The sequence below is a fragment of the Vidua chalybeata genome, chromosome 25 (genome assembly GCF_026979565.1).
Source record: "Vidua chalybeata isolate OUT-0048 chromosome 25, bVidCha1 merged haplotype, whole genome shotgun sequence".
NCBI classification, from domain to species: Eukaryota; Metazoa; Chordata; class Aves; order Passeriformes; family Viduidae; genus Vidua; species Vidua chalybeata.
In genome coordinates this window covers 3,964,389-3,985,702 of record NC_071554.1, presented here as the reverse complement: position 1 = coordinate 3,985,702, position 21,314 = coordinate 3,964,389, and the positions used below count along the sequence as shown (strand labels likewise).

Genomic DNA, 21,314 nt, shown 5'->3' with positions numbered 1-21,314 from the left:
CTGAGCACTGGAGGGAGAGCACAGAGCTGTACTGAGGTATCCCCCCTGCACCTCGGGGCAGCAGCTCTGACCTCTCTCCCTCTGCCAGGTCCGGGTGCAGCTGCTGGTGGATGAGGATGGCTGGACACCGATGGCTTGTGCCCCCCACTCGAGGTAATGGGGCCGTGGTGCAGCACAGAGAGCAGTGTCTGTCTGTCCCCCATGCTGGGTCCACCTCTGCTCCAGCTCTTGGGGGCTGTGCCAGAGGCCTCCCTGGGGCAAGGGGTGGCTGCTGTACACCTGGGGCTTTGGGTAGGTGGAGGAGTATCCCTGCTTATCTGTTTCAAGGATGAGCTGCCTGTGCTGCTGGGGGCTCTCTGGGCTGTGGGTAAAGCGGACAGCAGGTGTGGTGCTCTCAGTCATTCCCACTCCATTCCAGGCTTGCTGCTCTGCATCTTGGCTCTGCAACTCTGTCTTCAGGACTCTCTTGCCACAGCAGGTGAGTTCTGTATCCCAAGGGGAAATCTGGGGGCCTGCGGGGAGTGGGGCAATGGCAGAGTGGTGCACCAGGGACTTTGTGCCTGTCTTCTCCAGGCTGTGCTCTGCAGGACAAAGCTGCAGGACAGGTGAGGAACCTTTCCTCATGGTTTAGCCCCCATAAAAGCCTGTTCTTCCCAGGCAATATGGCTGGAAGTGGGAGGGAGAGGCTGCTGTGACAACTGTCCACAGGGCTGCAGGCTCTGACCTGCTTCTTGGGCTGCCCAATTGGTAGCTGCAAGTGGACCCTGTTGGGGACATCCTGTCACTGACTGCCATTTCACCTCCTGGCCACAGTGTGACAGATGCTTCCCTCAGGTCCCTCTGGACCGTGCCATGGCTCAGGAAGGGACACAGGGCTTGCTGAGCATGTTTTTCCTCGGTGTCTCCTTCACCAAGCAGGAGCTTTTTGTTTTTCAGCGCTCAGCACAGCTGCCAGTACCATGGTGATGGCCACCAAGAACACCTCAGCAGCCACCAAGAAAGCCTTGGTAGGAGCGGTGACCACCAAGAAGGCCTCATTGGTGGCTGTGACCACCAAGAACACTTCAGTGGCCACCCAGAATCCCGCAGTGGTGGCAGTCACCAAGAATGCCATGGTAGTGGCCACCACCAAGAATGCTGCAGTGGTGGCCACTACCAACACCTCTGTGGCCACCAAAAAGGCATTGGAAACCACCAAGAACACCTCAGTGGTAGCCATGGCCACCAAGAACACTTCGGCAGCCATCAAGAATGCCTTGGTGGTGGTGGCAACTACCAAGGAGGCCTCGGCAGCCACCAAGAACACCTCAGTGGTAGTCAAGACCACCAAGAACATATTGGCAACCACCAAGAACACCTCAGTGGTGGCCATGGCCCCCAAGAACACCCCAGCAGCCACCAAGAATGCCATGGTGGTGGTGACTGCCAAGAAGGCCTTGATGACCACCAAGAACACCTCGGTGGTAGTCAAGGCCACCAAGAACGCATTGGAAACCACCAAGAACATCTCAGTGGTGACCATGGCCACCAAGAACACCTCAGCAGCCACCAAGCATGCCTTGGTGGTGGTGGCAACTACCAAGGAGGCCTCGGCAGCCACCAAGAACACCTCAGTGGTGGTGGTCACCAACAAAGCCACGGTGCTGGCCATCACCACCAATGCCTCTCTGGTGGCCACCAACACCTCCATTAAGGGAGCAGAGGAGACAACGGTAAGGCAAGGAATGGAAAGAGGGGTATTGCTGGGCCCTATGGGCAGTGTCACTTGCCCAGCTGGTCGGTCACAGGGGTGCCATGGGAGCCTCTCCTGTGGTGGAAGGGAGCACAGTGAGTGGCCAGCTGGGGGTGGCCCCTGCAGGCAGTGAGGCTGTGGCTGGGACAGCCCTGCAGTGCTGTGCCAGGAGGCTTTGCTGCAGGGTGACACCCTGGTGTCTCTCCAGCAAACCTGCCAGAGCTTTCAGTGCTCCGGAGAGAGGTGTTACCAGGATGGAGCCCATGCCAACAGAACAACCACCTGCCAAAATGAGACTCATTGCGAGGTATGGAGCTGCCGGGGGCTGCACCAGAGAAAGCCTTCCCTTTCTTTATCTCAGGAATCCACGGTGCTCTGTTAAGTCTGTCTCCCATCTCCCTTTCCTCTCTTACATCCTGTCAGTTATTTCTGCTCTTTTATGATGGCACCTCTTCACACTCACTTTATCCCTTGACTCTGCCCGTTGCAGCTTTATCGTTTCTCCAGCACGAACTACATGGCCAGGTGCAGCAGCGGGTGCAGCGCGGAGCCATGCAGCACCAACGGCAGCAGGCAGCAGTGTGCCCTGGAGTGCTGTGCTGGCCCTCTCTGCCTGCAGCTCAACGCCAGTGCCTACGGTATGGCCCAGCTTTGTTCTGCTGGGCAGAATCTGGAGGGGCTGTGGCTGCATCTGCCTCTCTTCTGCCCTGGGGCTCGCCCTGTCCTTGGAGTTGGGTGCGGGGCAGGGTGGCCCTGGCAGCTCTGAGCAGAGTGTGAGCAGTGCTGGTGAGCCTGGACCTGTGTGGGCTGTGTGTCCAGCCTCACAGGGCTCCTCGTGTGTCTGCAGGTGACCTGCCACCCACCACCACCACCGCCGTGCCGCTGACAACCACCACCACCACCCCTCGGCCTCCCCCCCAGAACGTAGGTACCACATCAGGAGAGGCTGCTGCATCCAAGGGTTCCGGGGTCTGTGGCTGCTGGGATGGTTGAGCTCCCACCTGAGCAGGGGACAGGAAAAGGTCCCTCCTCCATTTGCTCTATGGGGTAAAAAGCTGACTCTGGAAGGGCAACACATCCTGAAGGAGCACTGGAAGTAAGAAGCCCGTAAGGAGCCCTGTCCAGTGGGCCTTATCCTTGTCCATCAGAGCTGTTCCCCAGAGCAGTGCTTGCATCAGCTCAGGCATCCCTGACCATGAGATGAGCCTTCCTGCAGTTGCACAGAGTGTGCAGGACCTACCGGGCTCTGCAGCCCTTTCCTGAGCCTAGCGGAGGGGAAGGTGCTTATCTTTGCAGAGCTCTCTCAAGAGGAAGGAAAAAGAGGCTTGAAACTTGCTTGCTCTGCTGGTCTTTCAGAAGTTTCTTGCAGTTTCAGAATACTCCTTTATCTCTGGATCTAAGATGCCTGATAGCACAAATACCAGCAGAACAGAGGAGGGTGGAGAGGAGTGAAGGGCTGCCTTAAATGCAGTTTTTGTCCTTCCAGTCTGATGGACAGATGGTATCTCCCTGGTCCTTTCTCTCATAGGGCAAAGTGTGTGCAGCATTTTCCTGTCACGGGGACCGGTGTTTCAAAGGCAGGAAGACCATCACTAGATGCATTTTAGGACAGGACTTTTGTGAGGTATGGCCTGGGGCTGCAGAGCATCGTATTCCTGTAATGCTAGTACTAAAGGCTCAGCATGACCCCCAGGCTAATGTCTCTCTCCTTCCAGATGAAGAAGATGGGCTTGAATTACATGGCGGGATGTAGCGAAGCCTGCAAGGCTGCTAAACCAATCTGTGGTGGTGGGATGAAGGCTGCCTGTTACCAGGAGTGCTGCCCAGCCACCCCAAAGGGCAGCTGTCTGAAACTGGACGGCAAAGTTCACATCAATAGCGCTGGGCAGGCGACACTGGCCCCACTCTTGAAGGTCATAGCATGTGGGGTGGTCCTGCTCCTCAATTACAGGGTCTCCACTTCCCTCTGGGGGTAGGCAGCAGCCAGGTGGCTCTGCAGCCTCTCCTGTAGGAGCAGTAGGACCCCGCTGCTCTCTGACTTCAGCCAAGGTTGCTAGCAAACGCCCTCTGTGCTGTCCCTGTCCCATCAACGAGGTGTCTGGGGCCCTCTGCATCTGCTCATGGGTAACTGCACACCCTTGGGGGTCACTTTGCTTGCCCTGCATAGGACCCTGCTGTTGATCCTAACCCCCCCCCTTAAGCTGCACTCTGAATCCTGCACCTTCCCCGGATGGGTGAGTCCTGGCAATTCAGTAAAGTTTAAGTACTTGAAAAAAAGATTCTTCCTTTTCCCAGAGGAAAAGCACTTAATCTGTGTGCTTATAAAACTACATCAAGGGATTCTACCCTACCCTGCCGAAATCCTGCAGGTCTGAGAGACCTGCAAGGGAATTGTGGATACTGGGAGTGGTGCAGTGTGTGCCTCTGCTGCTGGAATGGGTTCCCTCAAGGACAAGAGGGTATTAGCCCTCCTTAAAACCCAAAAAAAATCTGCATTGACTGAGGCACAGGGGCTGCTCTAATCAATGATCTGCTTGTGGCACAGTGTCCCTGCACCCCCTCTGACCTGTTAGCTCCAAAGTGCTCTGACAGTGAAATGCTTCTTGCCCGTGTAGGTAAAATAGTAACTTTATGTTTCCTCTCCCAGCCTTAGGCGGGGAAGTGGGATTAATCTAAAAGCGTCTCATGTTTTAGATGATTCTGTTTCACATCTGTGGTTCTCTACTGCTGAAGGCAGAGCCCAGAGGTGAGCACATAGAGCACGGGTGGAGCTGGTCAGGCAGAATTACCTGGGATCAGTGTGTTGCCACTCATGCACAGTGCTGTTCCCTGCCACCACTGTCCTATGCTGCCACCAGTTCCTTAGAGAAAAGATTGTAAACTATTAAAATCTTTGTGTCAGCCCCTTTGGTGCTGGTGTTTTGAGTGTGGCTGAACACCGTGTGACCCATGGGAGGGACGGAGAGCTGGGCTGGGTGGGTTTAAGCCCTTGGAGCCTTGTGTGCTTTCCCAGCAAGAAAACTTGGTGCTGGCCCTCATGGAGCAGTGGCAGCCCTAACGGAGTGGATGAAAACCACGTCATTCTACCTCAGCTGGCCCTTTCCACGCTGCAGTCAGCGCCTGTTCTGGTACAGTAAAACCGCAGCTCAGCGTTTGGGGTGTGTGTTTACTTTGTTTCAGGCCAGTGTCAGGGTGTTCATATCAAGGGTTCTTCTATCTCAAAAACACAGCCCAGCACCACGCTTCTTGAAAGGTTTGGTGCTTAGAGCAGCATTTTCAGGCTGTTCCCCTGTGAGCAGAGAGGGACTGGGGAAGTGGCGCAGAGCTGTCACTGACCGAGACCACTTGACCACAGCTGTCTCTCGACCTACATCTCCTAAATCTGTGGAAGGAGCTATGTCTGTCTCTACAGTGCAAAAGGCTCAGGTGATATTTTACAGCACTTACTCCCACACTCTGCATTAATTGATTTGAAGAATAACGGCTCGTGTGCTCGGTCGTCTTGAAATTCAACAAAAAAATAATTCAAGTGGCTACTGAAAATAAGAACTTCTCGCGATTTTCCGTGGAAATTATCCTTTCCCATGTCTGCCGACCCAAGAGGTTCCCCTCTCAGTCCCCCTTTCCTTCCGGGAGGGGCCAGCCGGAGGCGTGAGGTTCGGGCAGGGAGGGCCGGTGCCGTGCCGTGCCTCCCCCGTCCTTCGCATCCCGCCGTGCACTGTCCGCTCGGCCGCCGCCCCTGCCAAGCCAGACCGCTCCCACCGCTGATTCCTGTCCCGTTATTTCCGGCCGCTCCCGGAGCGGAGCGAAGCGATAACGGAGCGGCAGCGGGGGCGGCCCCGCTGGGGGAAGCCGCGGCCGCCGCGCTCATCGCGTTGCGACAGCCGCCCTGAGCGCGCAGCCGCCGGGAGAGCCTCCTGTCCCAGCCCCCGGGCAGCGCTGCCGGGGCGGACATGGACCAGTCGGTCGCCATCCAGGAGAGCCTAGCGGCGGGTGCGACCTGCCGGATCGTATCCTTTGATCGGCCCCGGTGTCGCGGTGCCGCCGCGCTCCCATCTCCGGGCTGTCCCCGTCGCTCCCTCCGGGCTGTCCCCGTCCCCTCCCTCCTGTTTGCTGCCGCTGCTCCCTCCCGCTGTCCCCACCGCGCTCCCTCCGCTCCGTCCGCGCTCCCTCCCGCCGATCCCCCGCACCGATCTTCGTTCCGTCCGCCGCGTCCCCGCTCCTGCCGCTGTCCCACGGCTCCTTGACCCGCGGCCGCAGGCGGTGCAGGGCCTCCTGCCGTCCGGGGACAGCGTGGAGAGTCGGCTGCTGGGCCTGGTGGAGTGCCGCGGGCAGCACGCGTGGGTACCGGAGCGCGGGGCGGGCGAGGAGAGCAGCCGAGAGAACTCTGCGGGTCCCTCAGGAGCCTCCACGGCCACCTGAGAACCCCCTCCCATCCCAAGGGCTTTCCACCAGCGTGCAGTCCTGTAGGGCAGCAGTTTGAAGGCGTGGTGCCTTGTTGTTATTATGGGTGGTCAGTGAGAAGCCCCAGGCCTATGAGCTGCTCTGCTCTGCCGCTTATGTGAACACATTATTTAAGTGATGGGGTGGGCACTTGATTGAGGAGTTACTTTGGGATTTGCATGAGGCTGTGCTAGCAGGTGCAGCTGGGTGGGATGGGGTCTGTGCTTGTCTGTCTGCAGACATGCCAGAACTGAGGAGGCTTTGCCTCCATGTCTGTTCTGTGCTTGCAGGATATATGTATACACTCACCGGCGGATGGCCATCACAGCTGAGGACGTCTGGCTGGAGAGAGTGATCCCCATCACAGATGGGTTTGCAGTGGAAGAAGGTACTGACACACTGTGGTGGCTCAGTGGCCAGTTCCAAAGAATGGGATGAAGGGGTTTGGTGCCCATATTCTGCTGTCCTGCTTCCTGAAATTTGCAATCTATTCTGCCTTCACATTTTTCAACAGTTTGTTATCTTTGGTGAAACTTGTGCACCACGTGGCATTTCTGGCAGGGCCCTGTGAGGACCGGAGTACCTGTGTCCCACCAGGCCCCAGCCACAGCCCCTGCCCAGCAGGTTTGTTCTGCCTGCCTCTGTTCCCACAGGGAACATTTGGAGTTTGGAGAAGGATCAGCGTGGTCTGCAAATCTGTTGCTTTAACTTTCAACTGAACTTTGTCTTACTTTTGCAGTTGTACTTGACAGTGACCTTCATGTCATTGGTGAGTCCTGTGGTTGCTTTAGTGCCTGCATTACGGGTGCTCTGGGCCCTGGGCCAGCTGCATGCAGCGGGGCAGGACTGGGGGCTTCTTGGTCCCGCGGGATTTGACTGGGGAGGGGTTGTGCCCTGTGGCTCCTGGGGCAGTTGCCATGCTGTTGGCCATTGTTACCTGCTGCTAATGAGCATTGCCAGCCCCATTCAACCAAGGGAACTAATTCTCCATGTGTTTTTAAACTGCTGCTGGAAGATTAATTATTGTCCCTGAACAAGCAGAATAAAAATTTTATAAATTATTTTTATATTTTAAGTCGCATTCTCATGTAAAATTTTGGAAAGGAGCGTGGTAAGAATGCATGGGGAGATGTTGCCAAGGGCTGCATGTGCACAGCCACCGTTGTAGAGCGGAGACAGCTCAGTCTGTGAACATTTGTCAGCATGACCCACAGGAGCTCTTTCTCCCGATGTCCGCAGGCTCGGACGTGACTGTCCAGATCAGCTCAGCAGACGATCGGCTGACAGTGCAGCTACCTTTCGGCTCCCACACGCGCACGTTCCTGCAGGAGGTCAGCAGGTGCAGCGCAGGTACGAGCTCCCTGCGTGCGGATTTGTCGGGTCACCCTCGGGTCTGGCGGTGCAGCTCTTGCTCTGCCCGACCGTCCCGCGTGTGGAGGAGCGGCGCTGGCCTCTCCCTGCCGAAACTCACTCAGCACTGCCGTGGGTGGCCATTCCCCGCCGTCAGGCAGCGATGCTCGGTGTTTCGGGAGGCAGAGGCGGGTGCTCCGTGCCGCAGGCAGCGGCTGCTCCGCCGGCCCCAGGCCGAGCGGGCGCGGCGCTGCGGCTCCCGGGGGCGGATCGGGGCGGGCTGGGACGGGCGCTGGGGCCGGGCCGGGCCGGGGCCGGGGCGGCCGTGGCGCCGAGCTGCGGCGATGTCCGCGGGCGGGCGGCCCCGCCGAGGTGAGCGCGGGGACCCGCCGGGGTGGGCGGGGGGGCCGCGCTGCCCGGCCGGCGCCTGTCCGGGGAGGCGAGGCCGGGGCACGGCTGAGCGCCCGGCCGGCGCTGCCGGAGCTCCGCCGGAGCCGGGAGGCGCCGGGGCAGCTCCGGGGCCGCTCCGTGGCGGGCAGCGGGCGCGGAGCTGCTGCCGGGCGCTGGCCGCCGGGGCTCCGCTGCCTTTGCCGCCCGGTGCCCGCCCCGTGCGCCCGGGTCGCCTCCGCCGGAGGGGCCGCGCTCTTCCGGCGCCTCCTCCGCTGGCTCCGCCGCTCCCGGTGCTCGGTGGCGTTTCCCGCTTTGCAGAGCGCACGTGTGAGAAGTTTCAGAGCTAAAGGAATTCCTGGAAGTCAGTGTGGGGTTCAAAACCTGAATGTTGGCGGTTTGCTGTACCCTGCTGCGTTTAGGCTGGGCTGCTCTCGTTGCATGAAGGCTAATTTAATTCTCCCCTTTGGACGCTAAGCATGAATCCTGTTTTATCCAGGAGATATGACACATTTTGCTGCTGTTCTGTAATGTCACTGCACATTTTTAACATTAATGCCTTTATTACTGCTTGGATCTCATTTAACTGCAAATCCTGTGCAATTGAGAGCTTCTGTGATCTGCATGTTGCTCTGTATTTCTGTGCTCAGTTCAATTATCGAACAAAGTCATTATCACTTCAGAGTGCTACCATGTAGATCCCTCTAGCTACAGAAATCTGTGACTAGATATAGACATATCTAAGGAAACAGCCCTTTTCCAAAGCTAATCTCTTTCTTAGGAGAATCCTACCTAAAGCTGATTTCTGTCCATGAGGTTAGAATGCAAGGTGTGATGTGTAATTCTGATCTTTGGATCAGGTAGCAGTTGTGACAGCAGCAGGCTCACACATCTTTCCATTCTGCAGTCATGCCTTCTGCACACTGGCGAGTGGCATGGACCCATGTAGGTAATAAAGCCTGGGAATCTGCTCTTTTCTTGGCACAAAAGTAACCACTGTCCATTGAGGTGAAGGTTCAGGTTGGTTCCTGTCACTCGCTCTCAAGGGATGTTGCATGGTTGTTAGTGGGGGAGCTTGCAGAGGTTCCAAGGAGCAGTAATTGAGTTCTCAATGCCGATGGAGAAACTGCTGTGTCCCAAGTCCCTGGGTCCACACTTCCCAGTGCATCTCTGTGTGCTCCTGGTCAGTTCTGCTTGACTTGAGCTGTGTGATCTGCAGTGAGGTTTCTGTCATGTGCTCTTCTGCAGCCAAGCTCTGATAAATCCTCTTACACAGTCTATTCTCAGAAGGCTCTTGGGCAGAAGAGGTTATCCAGGCTGAGAATTTGGCCACTTCTTGTCATCTGGTTTGTATCCCGAGGGCCTAGGTGAAGTACTGCAAGTTCTATTTCTGTTTGGTGCTCGTGTTCTGCAGAATGTTCTGTGACAGCAATAACATCTTAATTTTTTCTGAGTTGTGTTTACTGGAGGAGAAGCTCCGCTGAATGCCTAGAACCCAACAGTCTTAACAAATTCTGCATCATCATTAGATTTTTGTGCTAAGGAGCATGATTTTAAGTCTTGCATCTTAAACACAGAGACCTCCCCCAGAATCCTCTTTTTTAACTGTTATTTTGCAGCTTGTAGGAGCAGAATGTTGTAACTGAAACAAAATGCTGAAAGACTGGTCAAATTTTGCTAAGGTAGTGTGATGTGTTTAGTGTCACTCCTGTGGTTAGTTCAATTGGTGCGCTAGCAGCCCTGTTACTGTTTTAGGAATGTGCAATTTGCACTGAGGCAGATGTTTCTTCTGAGGTTCAGTGGGTCCCTGGTGTGGCTCTTTGTGGCCCTCAAGGTGTCTTGACACCTGTGCCTTGCTGGGTATTTGCAGATAGGTAGAAAGCCTTTAAATGGTACTGTGAGGTTTGTTTGTTTCCCCTTCCCCCCCCCCCCCCTTTCTTTGTATTTCCTGTCTTGCTTCAGAAAGGAAAAATCTACTATTAACATAAATTTTTCAGATTCCTGGGGTAAAGCCCTGGATTTTGTGCTGCTAAGTACTGCTTCAGCTTAGCTGTAAAGGAGAGCCAGCAGCAAGTGCTCCCACAGAGGACAGTGCTGCTCTCTGTGGCTCCTGTCATTTCTTCCTCTGCAGGGGAAGCTGCATCATCACACAACACTTGGGTCAGAGTAAGCTAAATCTCTCAGATAGCTGAAAGAGAGACTGTGGGGTACTTTGTTTTGCCACACAAATCTAAATTATTTTCTGCCCACAGATTTTTGCCGGTGTTTACATAAGCATGTTGATAAATGGAAGAACACTTTGTGTTTAAAGTGAAACTTTTTGATGGTTGTTTTTTTTTTTTCTTCCCAGAAGCAGTTGGCTCTGAAGGTGTCAAACAGAATGGGAAAAAAGCTGCAGTCAGTCAGAGCTCCAGCCATGACAGCACTGATAGAAGCACTCCCAGGTCAGTGCACAGAGGTGGGGGCTCTAGAGTCTAGAGTAGAAGCTGGCAACTTTTTGAGATGAGAATTTGCAGGTTCTAGTTAAGAGAGAAAAAAGTTCAGCATAAGCATGCTGTCAAAACATTAGTGGAAATTTCATTCCATCCCTCTCCCTACAATCCTCCCTTTTTGGGCATATTTTGGCTGTTTAGTGGGACAGGACCTGCTAGCATTGTTTATTTTGAATTCAGAGAGCTTTGGCTTAAAGCCACTGTGTCTCATAGATACACTCTTAAAATGTTACAGTTTCATTTTCCAGTTCCCAGGACTTTGTGGACCCTGATGCAAATCCTTCAGAGTCTGTCTGTGCGCTGTCCTTGGCACTGGTATGCAGGTTGCTGGCCTTAAATTTATACCATCCAGTTGCTGGTGGGAATTCCCAAGCTGTGGCATTATTCCTTTGCAAAAGGAGTTTGCAGAGCCAGGAGACACAAAGTAAAACCACCTCTACCTCCACCCACTCTGGGCAGAATTGGAATATTTCCATCAAAAGGTTTTATAAACAAACACATTGCTTCATTCTCTGGCTGAGGCGGAGGGAGATGAGATTTCCCTCTCCTTGCTCCAGTAAGCAGGGAAGATGTACAGGTTTTGTATCATTTTCCAGGTGTGAGTAAGGCCTGCTCTGCAACAACAGGCTGCACCAGGATGGTGAAAACCATTTGTTATTTTAGTTAGTTAAACTGGTTTTGTCTGGAGATCTCAACCCTGCTGAGAAATGCTCTTTTCAGTCTTCTTGGCTTATCCCAAATGTTATCTGTATTTAGTGAACAGACAGAAAAATGTGAATTAAGGCCTTGGTGGCAGAAATAGGTGGTGCTAGTTAGGCTATGGGGATAACCTGGGATTCATCTGTGGTTTTGCTTTCATTTGCAGGCAAAACAAACTCAAGCCTGAAGTGAGAACTGAACAGGTTCGGGCCTCCCGTGTCATGGCTTCCAACAAGGCCTCAATCTTATCAGAACCAAAGTTTGGACTCAGAGATACTATTGTTAAATCTCAGCTTGTACAAATGGAGGACTCCTACACACACATCCAGAACTACAGGTGATGATCATTCCTGAGAAGAACTTACTTTTGTGGGCTGTAACTTAGCATAGACTGTCAGAATAACTCATGTGTTATTTCATCCTGTGTCCCCACAAACAGAAAATTCTGTAGAAAAGCATGATCCATACTTTCCAGAACAGTTCTCTTTCCATGTTTAGACATGAGCAAAGCAGAATTTCATTCGTGTCTCTGTCAAGAGTTGCCTCATGGTTCTTGTGGAGGAAATGCCCTTTTTGAAATCACTTTTTTTCTGTGTTTATTTTAGACAGTGTCTGGAAATGCATCAACTCTGTGCACTCCAGCCTTCTCCCTCTCCATTTCTGCCCACTGCTTATCCATGTAGTTGCTCCAATAAGCTCATAAGAAATCGTTTGAGTGAAATATATAATTAGGACCAAAACTTTGCAGTGTTTGAAATTGTTTTATGCATCTCATTCTGTGAATTTATCATTTCAAGCTGCTACTGCACAGCTACAGCCTTATTTTTGTTTTTTCTTTAACACTTTGTATCTGTGTGTAACAATGTAAAAAATGTAAAAATGCATCTGTAAAGGTGCAGCTGTAGTTAAATAATTCTAGGGGTTTAAACTTTGTCTCCTTTCTTAATTTTCCCTGGCAACACGTTAGTTATATAGTGTCGGAACCCAAGGTGTCCCTCAGACACTCTTGGATGTTCCGGGCCCAGGGCAGAAGCCTCTGAGACCCTGGCAGGCGGCCAGGAACCCCTGTGGTCTTGAGTCTGACCCATGGAACAATTTACCAACCTTGCAGGAAGAACAAGAAATCACAAAAGTTTAGATATTATAATAGAAGTAGTCACAAAGTGAAAGGTAGGATTTTTGAGTGCTGTACAGGGGGGTTTTAGGCCTTGTACAGAGGGGTCTGAGTTTTGTACATGGGGGTCAGAGGTTCTAAGATGGAGGGATTTGGGCGTGCCCTGTCCTCCTTCCTTCTTCTTCCTATTCCCCATGTTCTTGGTGGTGTTAGCGCTCACAGATTGGTTTAGAGTAGAAAGTCACTGTTCAACATAGGTAATAGGCATTGGGGAAAAACTATAAACACCTAATACGTAATGTGTGATATAAAAGATGGCACCAGCCCCTCGGGAGACAGAGACAGGGACAGAGACGGAGACAGAGAAGAAGACGAAGAGAGACGCAGAGAGAGACGCAGAGGGAGAAGAAATCAGGGACAATGTCAGGGAGTCTGTGTGCCTTGAGATAACATGCAATAAACTGCCTTGAGACCAGACGACTGAAGACTACTGAGTCTTTGAAGGCACGGGTTGGAGGAGGGACTTTACCACCACCCGGAGTCACCCCAATCTGGGGGAAGGCTCCGGCAATATAGAGCATTATTTACCTGGCTAATAGCAGTGCTGTTTCCTGGGCTCTGCAGTTTGCAGCTCTGGGGTTCTGTCACTGTCTTTGCAGGGTCTTTGTGGGGACATACAACGTGAATGGTCAGTCGCCCACGGAGAGCCTCCAGCCTTGGCTGAGGTGTGATGCTGAGCCTCCAGACATTTACTGCGTGGGGTGAGTGTCTGTCCCTGGCCCATCCTCATAAACCTGGGCTGTGCAGGAGGCTCTGTCACCCACAGGAGTTCAGCCAGGACACCACAGGAATGTTGGCACTGGTGTAGTGCATGCACAGCTCCAGGGTGGGTGTGTAAGGGTTGTTGGTCTGGTAGGGTTTGGCCTCTCAGTGTTACAAGATTCTTAATGCCATCTGATGTAATAATGACAGTAATTTAGCTTTACATTTGACATACATCTACGATTAGCAAAACTGAATTTGAGTTTTCAGTTATATATTTAGTGAGTATAAGCTGATTTAGTTCTTTCCCAGAAAAGGGGGTGGAGAGCTATAAACAAGTGCATGCATCCATGGGTTCCTTCCTCTAACACAGTTTCCAGGAGCTTGATCTGACTAAAGAAGCCTTCTTTTTCAATGACACACCGAAGGAAGAAGAATGGTTTAAAGCTGTAACTGATAGTCTTCACCCAGATGCCAAATATGCAAAGGTAAATGTGGCTTTTGGGGAGGTTTGAGTGTGGAATCATTTTCCACTTGGCTCTCTTTTCCCTTTGCTTTCTCTTGTTCTCAATGGCTGTGCCTTCAGAGGCTGTGCAGGTTCTATAGGTGCTGTTTCTGTGCAGAGTGCTGAGGCAGGGGCAGGATGGGAAACAGAGCCAGGCTTCCCCACTTACAGGGAGCTCCTGCTGTCCTGGCGAAGGAGAATAGAAAGTTCTGTACCTTCTTTTATGTCTGCCTACAATGTACGGTGCAATGAATTGTGAAGGTGTTTTAGTAGGAATACTGCTTTTGTTTGAGCTCCTGCTCCATAGGTCTACTTCATCTCTTGTCTCTGTTGTTGAAGGGAATTTCCTTTCATGAGCCTATGTCTGTGCTGTAGCTCTGGCTTTGGGCTTCAACTTCCTTCACTGATGTTGCTCCCAGCTCCTTCCTGGGCTGTGCTGCTGGGGGCCTGTGCACTGTGAGCCCTGCTGGTGCACTGGATGATCCTGAAACTTCCTCTTTGGTGACCCATGTTATGGATGGATGTGCCTTCTCTCAGCAAACCTCTTCCATTACAGCATTGAATGGACCAGGGTCTGTTTTTCAGGTGAAACTTGTGCGGCTGGTGGGGATCATGCTCCTGTTGTATGTGAAGGCAGAACTCGCTCTGAACATCTCTGAGGTGGAAGTTGAGACTGTGGGAACTGGAATCATGGGGAGGATGGTAAGAATGGCAAATGTGCATGAGAAGGGGTGAGATTTAGAAGAGCCCCCCTCCTTGGATTATTCCTCCAGCTAACGGCTGCCTCTGGAAGCACATAGTCCTATCCCCATGCCAGCTCAGGGCACTGCGAGAGGGAGCTGCCAGGTGTGCACCAATGTTCAAAACAGTAATCACTAATTAGGATTTTCAGCCTATTCCTTCCTCTGGAAATTAAACACTCTGTCTCAAAGTCTTCTGGCTTGTCCACTGCTAGTAACTTGTCTGCAGTGTAAAAGCTTCTGACCAATGTCTTTGTCTTTCTCTTTCAGGGTAACAAAGGTGGTGTTGCCATCAGGTTTAAATTCCACAACACCAGTGTGTGCATTGTGAATTCTCACCTCGCAGCTCACACGGAGGAATACGAGCGGAGGAACCAGGACTTCAAAGACATCTGCTCTCGGATGCAGTTCTGCCAGTTGGATCCAAATTTGCCCCCTCTCACTATTGGCAAACATGAGTATGCTTCTCATCTGGCTGTGGGAATCATGGCATGTGCAAGGGAGCACTCTGTGAATGTGCTGGGGGGTGAGGAGGGGGGCCAGTGGCATAAACATCAGCTGGAGGGGCCAGAAAAGCTTTACTTGGTTTGGACAGGGCTCACCCACACAGTTCTGACAGGTCCCTTGTCACCTTATGCTCTCCCAAGCCTTGTTTTATTCTCAAGCCTGGAGTGGGGATGGGGCAGAAATAAGCACTGACTTCCCCAGCTGTGGAATTCAGTCACCGTGGAACAGTAACAGCACCAGTCATTAAGGGATAGTGACAAACATGCAGAATAGTGATTAATAATGACAAAAATAGGAAAGGTTTTTTAAGTTTCCACTGTTGTTATTCCTGATGAGAGCAGCTCAGCAGAGGGGTTGTGATGGGGAGAGCCCCGGAGCTGCAGAGTGGAGCTGCTGTCCATGGCCAGCTGCACTCTGGGGCAGCTTCAGGCCTCTGCACATTGTGGTGTATGTTCTCTTTCAGTGTGATCCTGTGGCTGGGGGACCTCAACTATCGTCTGGAGGAACTGGATGTGGCAAAAGTGAAGCAGCTTGTAGAGGAGAAAGCATTTCTAGAGCTTTGCCAGTATGACCAGGTATTGATGTCTCACCTATCTGCACATGGTGCTCAGTACAAACCACACAATTCCTTGGTCTTTTCTGTACTCAGTGTCTTCCTTTTGTGCTTGAGATTATCTAAAATTAAGCTTTTCATCTTTTCTTCTTTTGTAGCTGAAGAGGCAAATGAAGGCAAATGCAGCCTTTGAAGGCTTCACAGAAGGAGAGATCTCTTTCCAGCCAACATACAAGTATGATGCTGGCTGTGATGACTGGGACACAAGGTAGAGTGATTGTCTCAGATGTGATGCTACAAATGGCTGATGTTATCACTGAAGGAAGTAAAAACAAGGCTAAAAAATATGGCAGGTCTAATGGCTGTAAATTGGAACAGTTCTGAGATTATTTCTGGTTCTCTCTCTTTGCTCCAAAATTCATCTCCTGTTTACATCTATTTACATTGTTTTTCTCCCACAGCTATTTGTCAGATACTCCTAATATTTTTTTCCAGTAATAATCCTATTAGGCTTCCTCTTAGAGGTGATTCATTTAAAAAGTTAATGAATCTTTTTAGCTAGTTTAATTCTTTTTGTCTAGTTTGTTGTTTTTTCCCCAAGCAAAACTATTAGGATCTCAGTTTTGCTGATCTCTCCTGTACCTGCTCAGGTGAGACCAGCCAGGGTTGATGTGGAGTCAACTGTGCTGTTCTTCAAAAGCCTGTGAGAACCATCCTTCTTGTAATGCTCTATAGACAGAGCAGCTCCTCTAGTCTCAGCAAACCAGGAACTTCAGCTGCAAGTGCAGAAATTAAATCTGTGCAGCTGTCATTGAAAACAATAAATGCAAACTTTAAATGTAGAGCCTGAGTTTTTATTTTTTATGTCTCTCATGGTCAAAAATACCTGAGTATTGCTTTGTATGTTAATTGTATCTTGCACCTTTGAAGAAGAAAGAAGTAAAGCATGAGCTAGAGATACCTTATAGTAGACACTCAAACTTTTTATATCTATGTGAAGAAACTGTTAAAAATACCACTTTGATAGAGAATGAGCTCCAGGCCATGGCAAGAAAGCCTAATCTCTGGGTGAGCAGTGTGCTGCCCTGTGTTGTTACTGCATCTGCACCGTGCCTGGAAATGGTGATTTTTGCCCTCTGTTTTAGTGAGAAGTGTCGTGTTCCAGCGTGGTGCGATCGGATACTCTGGAAAGGGCAGAACATTGCCCAGCTGAGCTATCGCAGCCACATGGCTCTGAAGCTCAGTGACCACAAGCCAGTGAGCTCTGTGTTTGATGTTGGGGTAAGTATGTCAGTGCTGGATGAAGTAACTCTGCTGACCTCATTTCCCTGGGTGCTGATTTCTCTCTCCTGCTTTTATGGCATCCGCAGAGAACAATGGCTTGAAAGGTGGGCTGGATCAGATGTGGAGATGGGATTGTTGACCACACTAAGCAAGGGCTGTGTAAATGATACTGCAGTTAAGCTGGACAAGGCCTGAATATCTGTCAGTGTTCTTTGGGAACACAGTAGTGTCTTGTCAAACTTCTTATTTTTTCTGAGGGAAAAAAAAAGGTTGATTTAGTACTGGCTGAGTGACTCTTGTTAGTTATGGCAAGGTTATACTGTTGGATCATGAGAAGATCTTGGAGATTAGCGCTCCAAACAGCTCTGCCCATTCCCTGTGTTGTATACCCTAGTGTGCTGCTAAAATCAAATTACATGTTTGCAGCTGTGTTCCAGCTGTCCTGCAGGGGCACAGTCAGTGCTAGCTGGTCCAGTGTGTGTCCTTTTCAGGTGAAGGTTGTGAATGAAGAGCTCTACCGAAAAGCCTTTGAGGAAATAGTGCGCTCCCTGGATAAGCTGGAGAATGCCAACATTCCCTCGGTGACACTGTCCCGCAGAGAGGTAGGGCATGGTCATGTGCCAGCACTCCCTGAAGGAACTGAGCAACCCTAGACTCCAGCAGTAGAAGATGGATCCTAGACCTTGGGTCTGGTTACAAAAAGTAGAATATTTTGACTTCCAGTTGCTCTGTGTTTACAAGCCCTAGGAAATCTTTGCTCCTATTTAGATGCTCGTGAATTCCATTCACAGTCCAAGGCTGAAACACGAAGTGTGTAACTCCATGAGGTGGGAAGAGAGAAAGTAAAAAAGTGGTTTGTGACCCTTGCTCTGACTTGTGCTTTCAAACATAAAATGTAAAATTGTAAGGGTCTGGAGAACGTCACGAACCAGCATTTGCTTTGTGTGTTGGGACTATAAAGATAAGCCCAGGAGACATTTGAGGCCACAGCTATCTCATTCTCAATTTTATTGTAGTTATTTGAGGGCAGCATTTGTTTTAAAGGGCCCCTGACAGAAAGGACTTTGGCTTTCAGAGTATGCGCGTGTGATCCTGTGCAGTCCTGGAGGAGATGGGGGTGGCAGCAAGGGGTTAATCTAGTTGTCTTGCTGCTTAATAATTAAACCACAGGGTAGGAATTACTGCTCAGCAAGGTGGAATGGGCTGATGGTGTTGACTGACATTTGTTCCTAGATCCATTTTGAGGATGTTAAATACATGCAGCTGCAGGTAGAGCGGTTTACAATCCGCAATGGCCAAGTGCCCTGCCAGTTTGAATTTATCAGCAAACCAGATGAGAACACCTACTGCAAGGAGTGGCTGACTGCTAATCCCAGTAAGGGCTTCTTGCTCTCAGGTGAGCTCCTCCTTTTGTCTCATGTTAATGAGCTGATATTGTCCCCTTCTGGCTTAGTTTCCTCTGCACTTCTGAGAGTGCTGTGCCTGTTTGCAGGCTCTTGGTTTAATACTGGTTGTAACTGAGTCTGGGTTTTTTATCATCTTCTGGCAGATGCTGAGATCACAGTTGAGCTGGAGGTGTTTGTTAATAAATCAACAGCTACTCGCTTAAACTGTGGAGAGGAAAAACTTGAAGATATCTTAGTCTTGCATCTTATCAGAGGGAAGGATTATTTTCTATCCGTAACAGGCAACTATTTGCCAAGTTGCTTTGGGTCTCCCATCCATACACTGTGTTACATGAGGGAACCAATCCAGGACATGTCAGCAGAATCCATTCGGAGACTTGTGAGTTCAAGACAAGATTCCCTTCCAAACACACAAGAGCATTAAAACTAGATGCTAAGGCCTGCCTGTTTTTATTAAGAAGTCTCAATTCTCAGGTGTAAGCTTTGTGAAGTATTTTTACCGAGTTGAATAAGAACTTGGCTAGCTACCTTTTGTTTGTCTCCCTCCTGCCCACGCTGCCCTCCCTCAGACATTGATGCCAGTAGACATGAGTGATGATCCTGCCCAAGATGAAAAGCCTTTGGACATCCCAAAAGAGCTGTGGATGATGGTGGATCACTTGAATCGCAACGCTTCCCAGCAGGTTGGCACTGGAAACACAAAATGAGATGTTTGCATTGGGTTAAGTTTGGAAGAAGATAGTGGTAACAGCAATCACCACAAGCTGGGCATGTTTGGCCAAAGGCTGTGGAGATAAGTGGTCCTGATGCCCCAGGCTGTACTGTTTGGTGCTAGTGACCGTGTCTGTGTGTCCAGATATCAGCAGTGTCCAGGTATCAAGCAGACTTGGGTGATAACCACCAATTGGGAGAGACTTTCCAGGCAGATTATTAAGGATATTGCTCTGTTTACCCACAATTATTCTATTTTCCTTGGACTGATAAAGGGTTGTCTTTGCAGGAGGACCTGTTTCAGCAGCCAGGCCTCAGATCTGAATTTGAGCAAATCCGAGACTGTTTGGACAAGGGGATGTACGATACTTTCTGTATCCTTTTAGACTGGTGCCCAAGAAGGCTCACTATGCCAGAGTGCCAGAACTGAGAGGGGTTTTTAAGCTGCTGTCTCTCCTCCCAGGGTACCTGAGCTCTGCATTTCCTCGTGGCTCTGTGTCATCCCTGCTGAGTTCTGGCGAGAGCAATGAATGACACAAGTGCCCAGCTGCTAATAGCAACTGCTCGTCTGGAGGCCAGGGGATTAACCCAAAGCTGTGAGCTGTAGGCAGAGTTCTGGGACACCCAACCCCAAGTTCATTCATGTTTCAGCAGAAATAGGACCAGCCTAGGTTGTGCTGTGCTCTTCCTTAACCACTGGATCAGTGGGCAGCAACCACTCAGTGGCAGAGGCCCTGCTGCTGTTTCTGGAGAGCCTTCCTGAGCCTGTCATCTGCTGCAGGTTCTACAGCTCCTGTCTGGAGAGCGCCAGCAACTACGGGCTGAGCTGCCAGGTACTGCCGGCTGCCCCAGGGACCAGCTCCAGTTCCACGGGGAGGGCAGGCAAACTGGCCTCTGCTACACCAGTTCAGAGGGAGGGCAGGCAAACTGGCCTCTGCTACACCCGTCACCCGGTTTTGCTCTCAGTAATCCTCTCTTAATAGAAATGATCTGGAGCTGGTGCTTTTAGGGTGTAAAGAGCTGTTGGCACCCGCAGACTGGGGGGTTTTGGGGGCAGGTGCAGCTGGAAGGCATTGCTGTGTCTGCAGTATGAATGTTGGTGTTTTTCCCATCTCAGATTATCTCTGACCTACCAGTGTGCCATAAAAATGTGTTTGAATATCTGATGGCATTTCTACGAGAGCTACTGAAGAACTCAGGGAAAAACCATTTGGATGTGAATATTCTTGGTAAGGCCAGCAAAATAATGCTCTGTTCAGAGGGGAGGCACTGTTAGGGCAACAAAACACCTTCATACCCGAGCACAGTGGTGGCTTGTAGTGCTTTGAACCTTTTATTATAAAAAAATAGCCCATAGAAAAGCAGGAGTCTGGGAAAGCAGCCCAGAGAGGTGCGGATTATCAGCTTTACCTGCCTCACTCCAAAGCCAGGCTCTTCACCCTGGGGTCTCTCCAGGTCTGGGTGTCAGGATGACACCAAGATTGTAGAAGTCCTCGTCTCCCAGCCCGCACAGCCAAAGAAGGAGTCTGAATGCGCAGGGTCGGCTTCTCAAGGTTGTTTATTTTTCCTTATCTATAACATTCTTTCTCTGACCTGCTGAGTTCTGTCCAGCAGGTCGGCCATGGCATTCTGTCTGCTCCTCAGGGCAGTGGTTACAATTTATACCAAAAACTACGTATGCTATGTTTACAATAACGTGCCAATATCTATCATTTATGTTGGACAGTGTGTCTCTACCTTAAACCAATAGAAAAGTGTCATCATTACACCAAGACATGGAGGGCAAGGAGAAGGTCAGGACACGCCCAAATCCCTCCATCTTGACCCCCTGAATCCTCGTCTAAAAGCCCCAAAATTCTACTTTTTCACCCTGTGTTAATTCAACTACCACACTACCAAACCCTTGTGGCTTGTAATTCCTCATACAGAGTTGGCAGTTTTTTCCACGGGCTAAAATGGAAGCCACAGGTGTTTTTGACTTTGTGCCAAGGTCTCCGTACCCCCTGCCAGGGTTTCGAGACAGCCAGGGCAGCCAGAGGGATGTCCTGGTTTCCCACAGGGGTCCCTCGGTGTGCTGCTCTCACTGTGCCCGTGTGGCTTTCCCTGCAGCCAGCGTGTTCGGTGGCTTGCTGCTGCGACCTCCTCCTGGCCACGCCATGCCTGACATCGCCGCGAAGAGGAAAGCACAGCAGTTTATCCGCCAGTTCCTCCTGAGAGATGATTTACCATGAATATCAGATGCGGTTAATCTGACTTGTAGATGTTGAATTGCTGTAAAATTTTTTTTTTTTTTTTGTACATTATACCGGCACTTTTTTTGATATCACGGTGTTTTATACAATCTGTTGCTTTCGAAGGCGGAGATCAGGCAGGTTGACAGCTGATTATGCTGCAAAGTACATCAAGTTTCCCAATAAGCTGTATGTAGACGAGTCAAAAAACAACGAGAGCTGATATTTACAATGTATTTTATTTAACTTGTTACAACGACGGGAGTTTTTAAGCCGCTGCTATTTAAATAAAAAGATCTTTTCGCGGCCTGCGCCCGGTGTCGCTGAGGGCCGTGAGGCGCGCGCGGCCGCCAGGGGGCGCCGTGCTCCGCCCGCCCTCCTCCTCCCGTCAGCCCCCG

General features: G+C 50.9%; 2 protein-coding genes across 6 annotated transcripts; both read left to right on the top strand.

The window, feature by feature from the left end:
* The first annotated feature begins 959 nt into the window (after nucleotides 1-959).
* Nucleotides 960-4,575, top strand: LOC128799688 (mucin-5AC-like). The gene is made up of 6 exons (XM_053964271.1): nucleotides 960-1,712; nucleotides 1,941-2,039; nucleotides 2,223-2,370; nucleotides 2,580-2,656; nucleotides 3,261-3,356; nucleotides 3,448-4,575. The coding sequence occupies exons 1-6, from the start codon at nucleotides 960-962 to the stop codon at nucleotides 3,706-3,708; spliced, it is 1,434 nt and encodes a 477-aa protein (XP_053820246.1). The 3' UTR covers nucleotides 3,709-4,575.
* An 890-nt stretch (nucleotides 4,576-5,465) lies between these two features.
* On the top strand, nucleotides 5,466-21,228 carry INPP5B (inositol polyphosphate-5-phosphatase B). 5 transcript variants are annotated; one of them, XR_008434863.1, is made up of 23 exons: nucleotides 5,466-5,742; nucleotides 5,993-6,072; nucleotides 6,466-6,563; nucleotides 6,915-6,944; nucleotides 7,415-7,525; nucleotides 10,263-10,356; nucleotides 11,270-11,440; nucleotides 12,877-12,978; nucleotides 13,353-13,467; nucleotides 14,070-14,186; nucleotides 14,495-14,682; nucleotides 15,195-15,306; nucleotides 15,443-15,552; nucleotides 16,430-16,565; nucleotides 17,060-17,170; nucleotides 17,802-17,964; nucleotides 18,118-18,353; nucleotides 18,544-18,657; nucleotides 18,975-19,059; nucleotides 19,391-19,518; nucleotides 19,803-19,914; nucleotides 20,141-20,238; nucleotides 20,795-20,880. XR_008434863.1 is itself a non-coding variant. In XM_053964788.1 (22 exons), exons 1-22 carry the CDS (start codon nucleotides 5,686-5,688, stop codon nucleotides 20,914-20,916), a joined length of 2,589 nt encoding a protein of 862 aa, XP_053820763.1. In that variant the 5' UTR covers nucleotides 5,468-5,685; the 3' UTR covers nucleotides 20,917-21,228. The 5 variants fall into 5 exon arrangements, 4 of the variants coding, with proteins under 4 accessions (XP_053820765.1, XP_053820763.1, XP_053820762.1 ...); XM_053964788.1 differs by lacking the exon at nucleotides 20,141-20,238 and having other exon boundaries at nucleotides 5,468-5,742; nucleotides 10,266-10,356; nucleotides 20,795-21,228; XM_053964787.1 differs by lacking the exon at nucleotides 20,141-20,238 and having other exon boundaries at nucleotides 5,468-5,742; nucleotides 20,795-21,228.
* The last annotated feature ends 86 nt before the right edge of the window (nucleotides 21,229-21,314 follow it).

Excerpts from the sequence above, each read along its gene's own strand:
- LOC128799688 (XM_053964271.1), top strand. The coding sequence starts at position 960 with ATGGTGATGGCCACCAAGAACACCTCAGCAGCCACCAAGAAAGCCTTG. Across the intron at positions 2,657-3,260 it reads CTCGGCCTCCCCCCCAGAAC|GGCAAAGTGTGTGCAGCATT; the intron begins GTAGGTACCACA and ends TTTCTCTCATAG. Across the intron at positions 3,357-3,447 it reads TAGGACAGGACTTTTGTGAG|ATGAAGAAGATGGGCTTGAA; the intron begins GTATGGCCTGGG and ends CTCTCCTTCCAG.
- INPP5B (XM_053964787.1), top strand. The coding sequence starts at position 5,686 with ATGGACCAGTCGGTCGCCATCCAGGAGAGCCTAGCGGCGGGTGCGACC. Across the intron at positions 6,564-6,914 it reads TGGGTTTGCAGTGGAAGAAG|TTGTACTTGACAGTGACCTT; the intron begins GTACTGACACAC and ends TTACTTTTGCAG. Across the intron at positions 11,441-12,876 it reads ACACACATCCAGAACTACAG|GGTCTTTGTGGGGACATACA; the intron begins GTGATGATCATT and ends CTGTCTTTGCAG.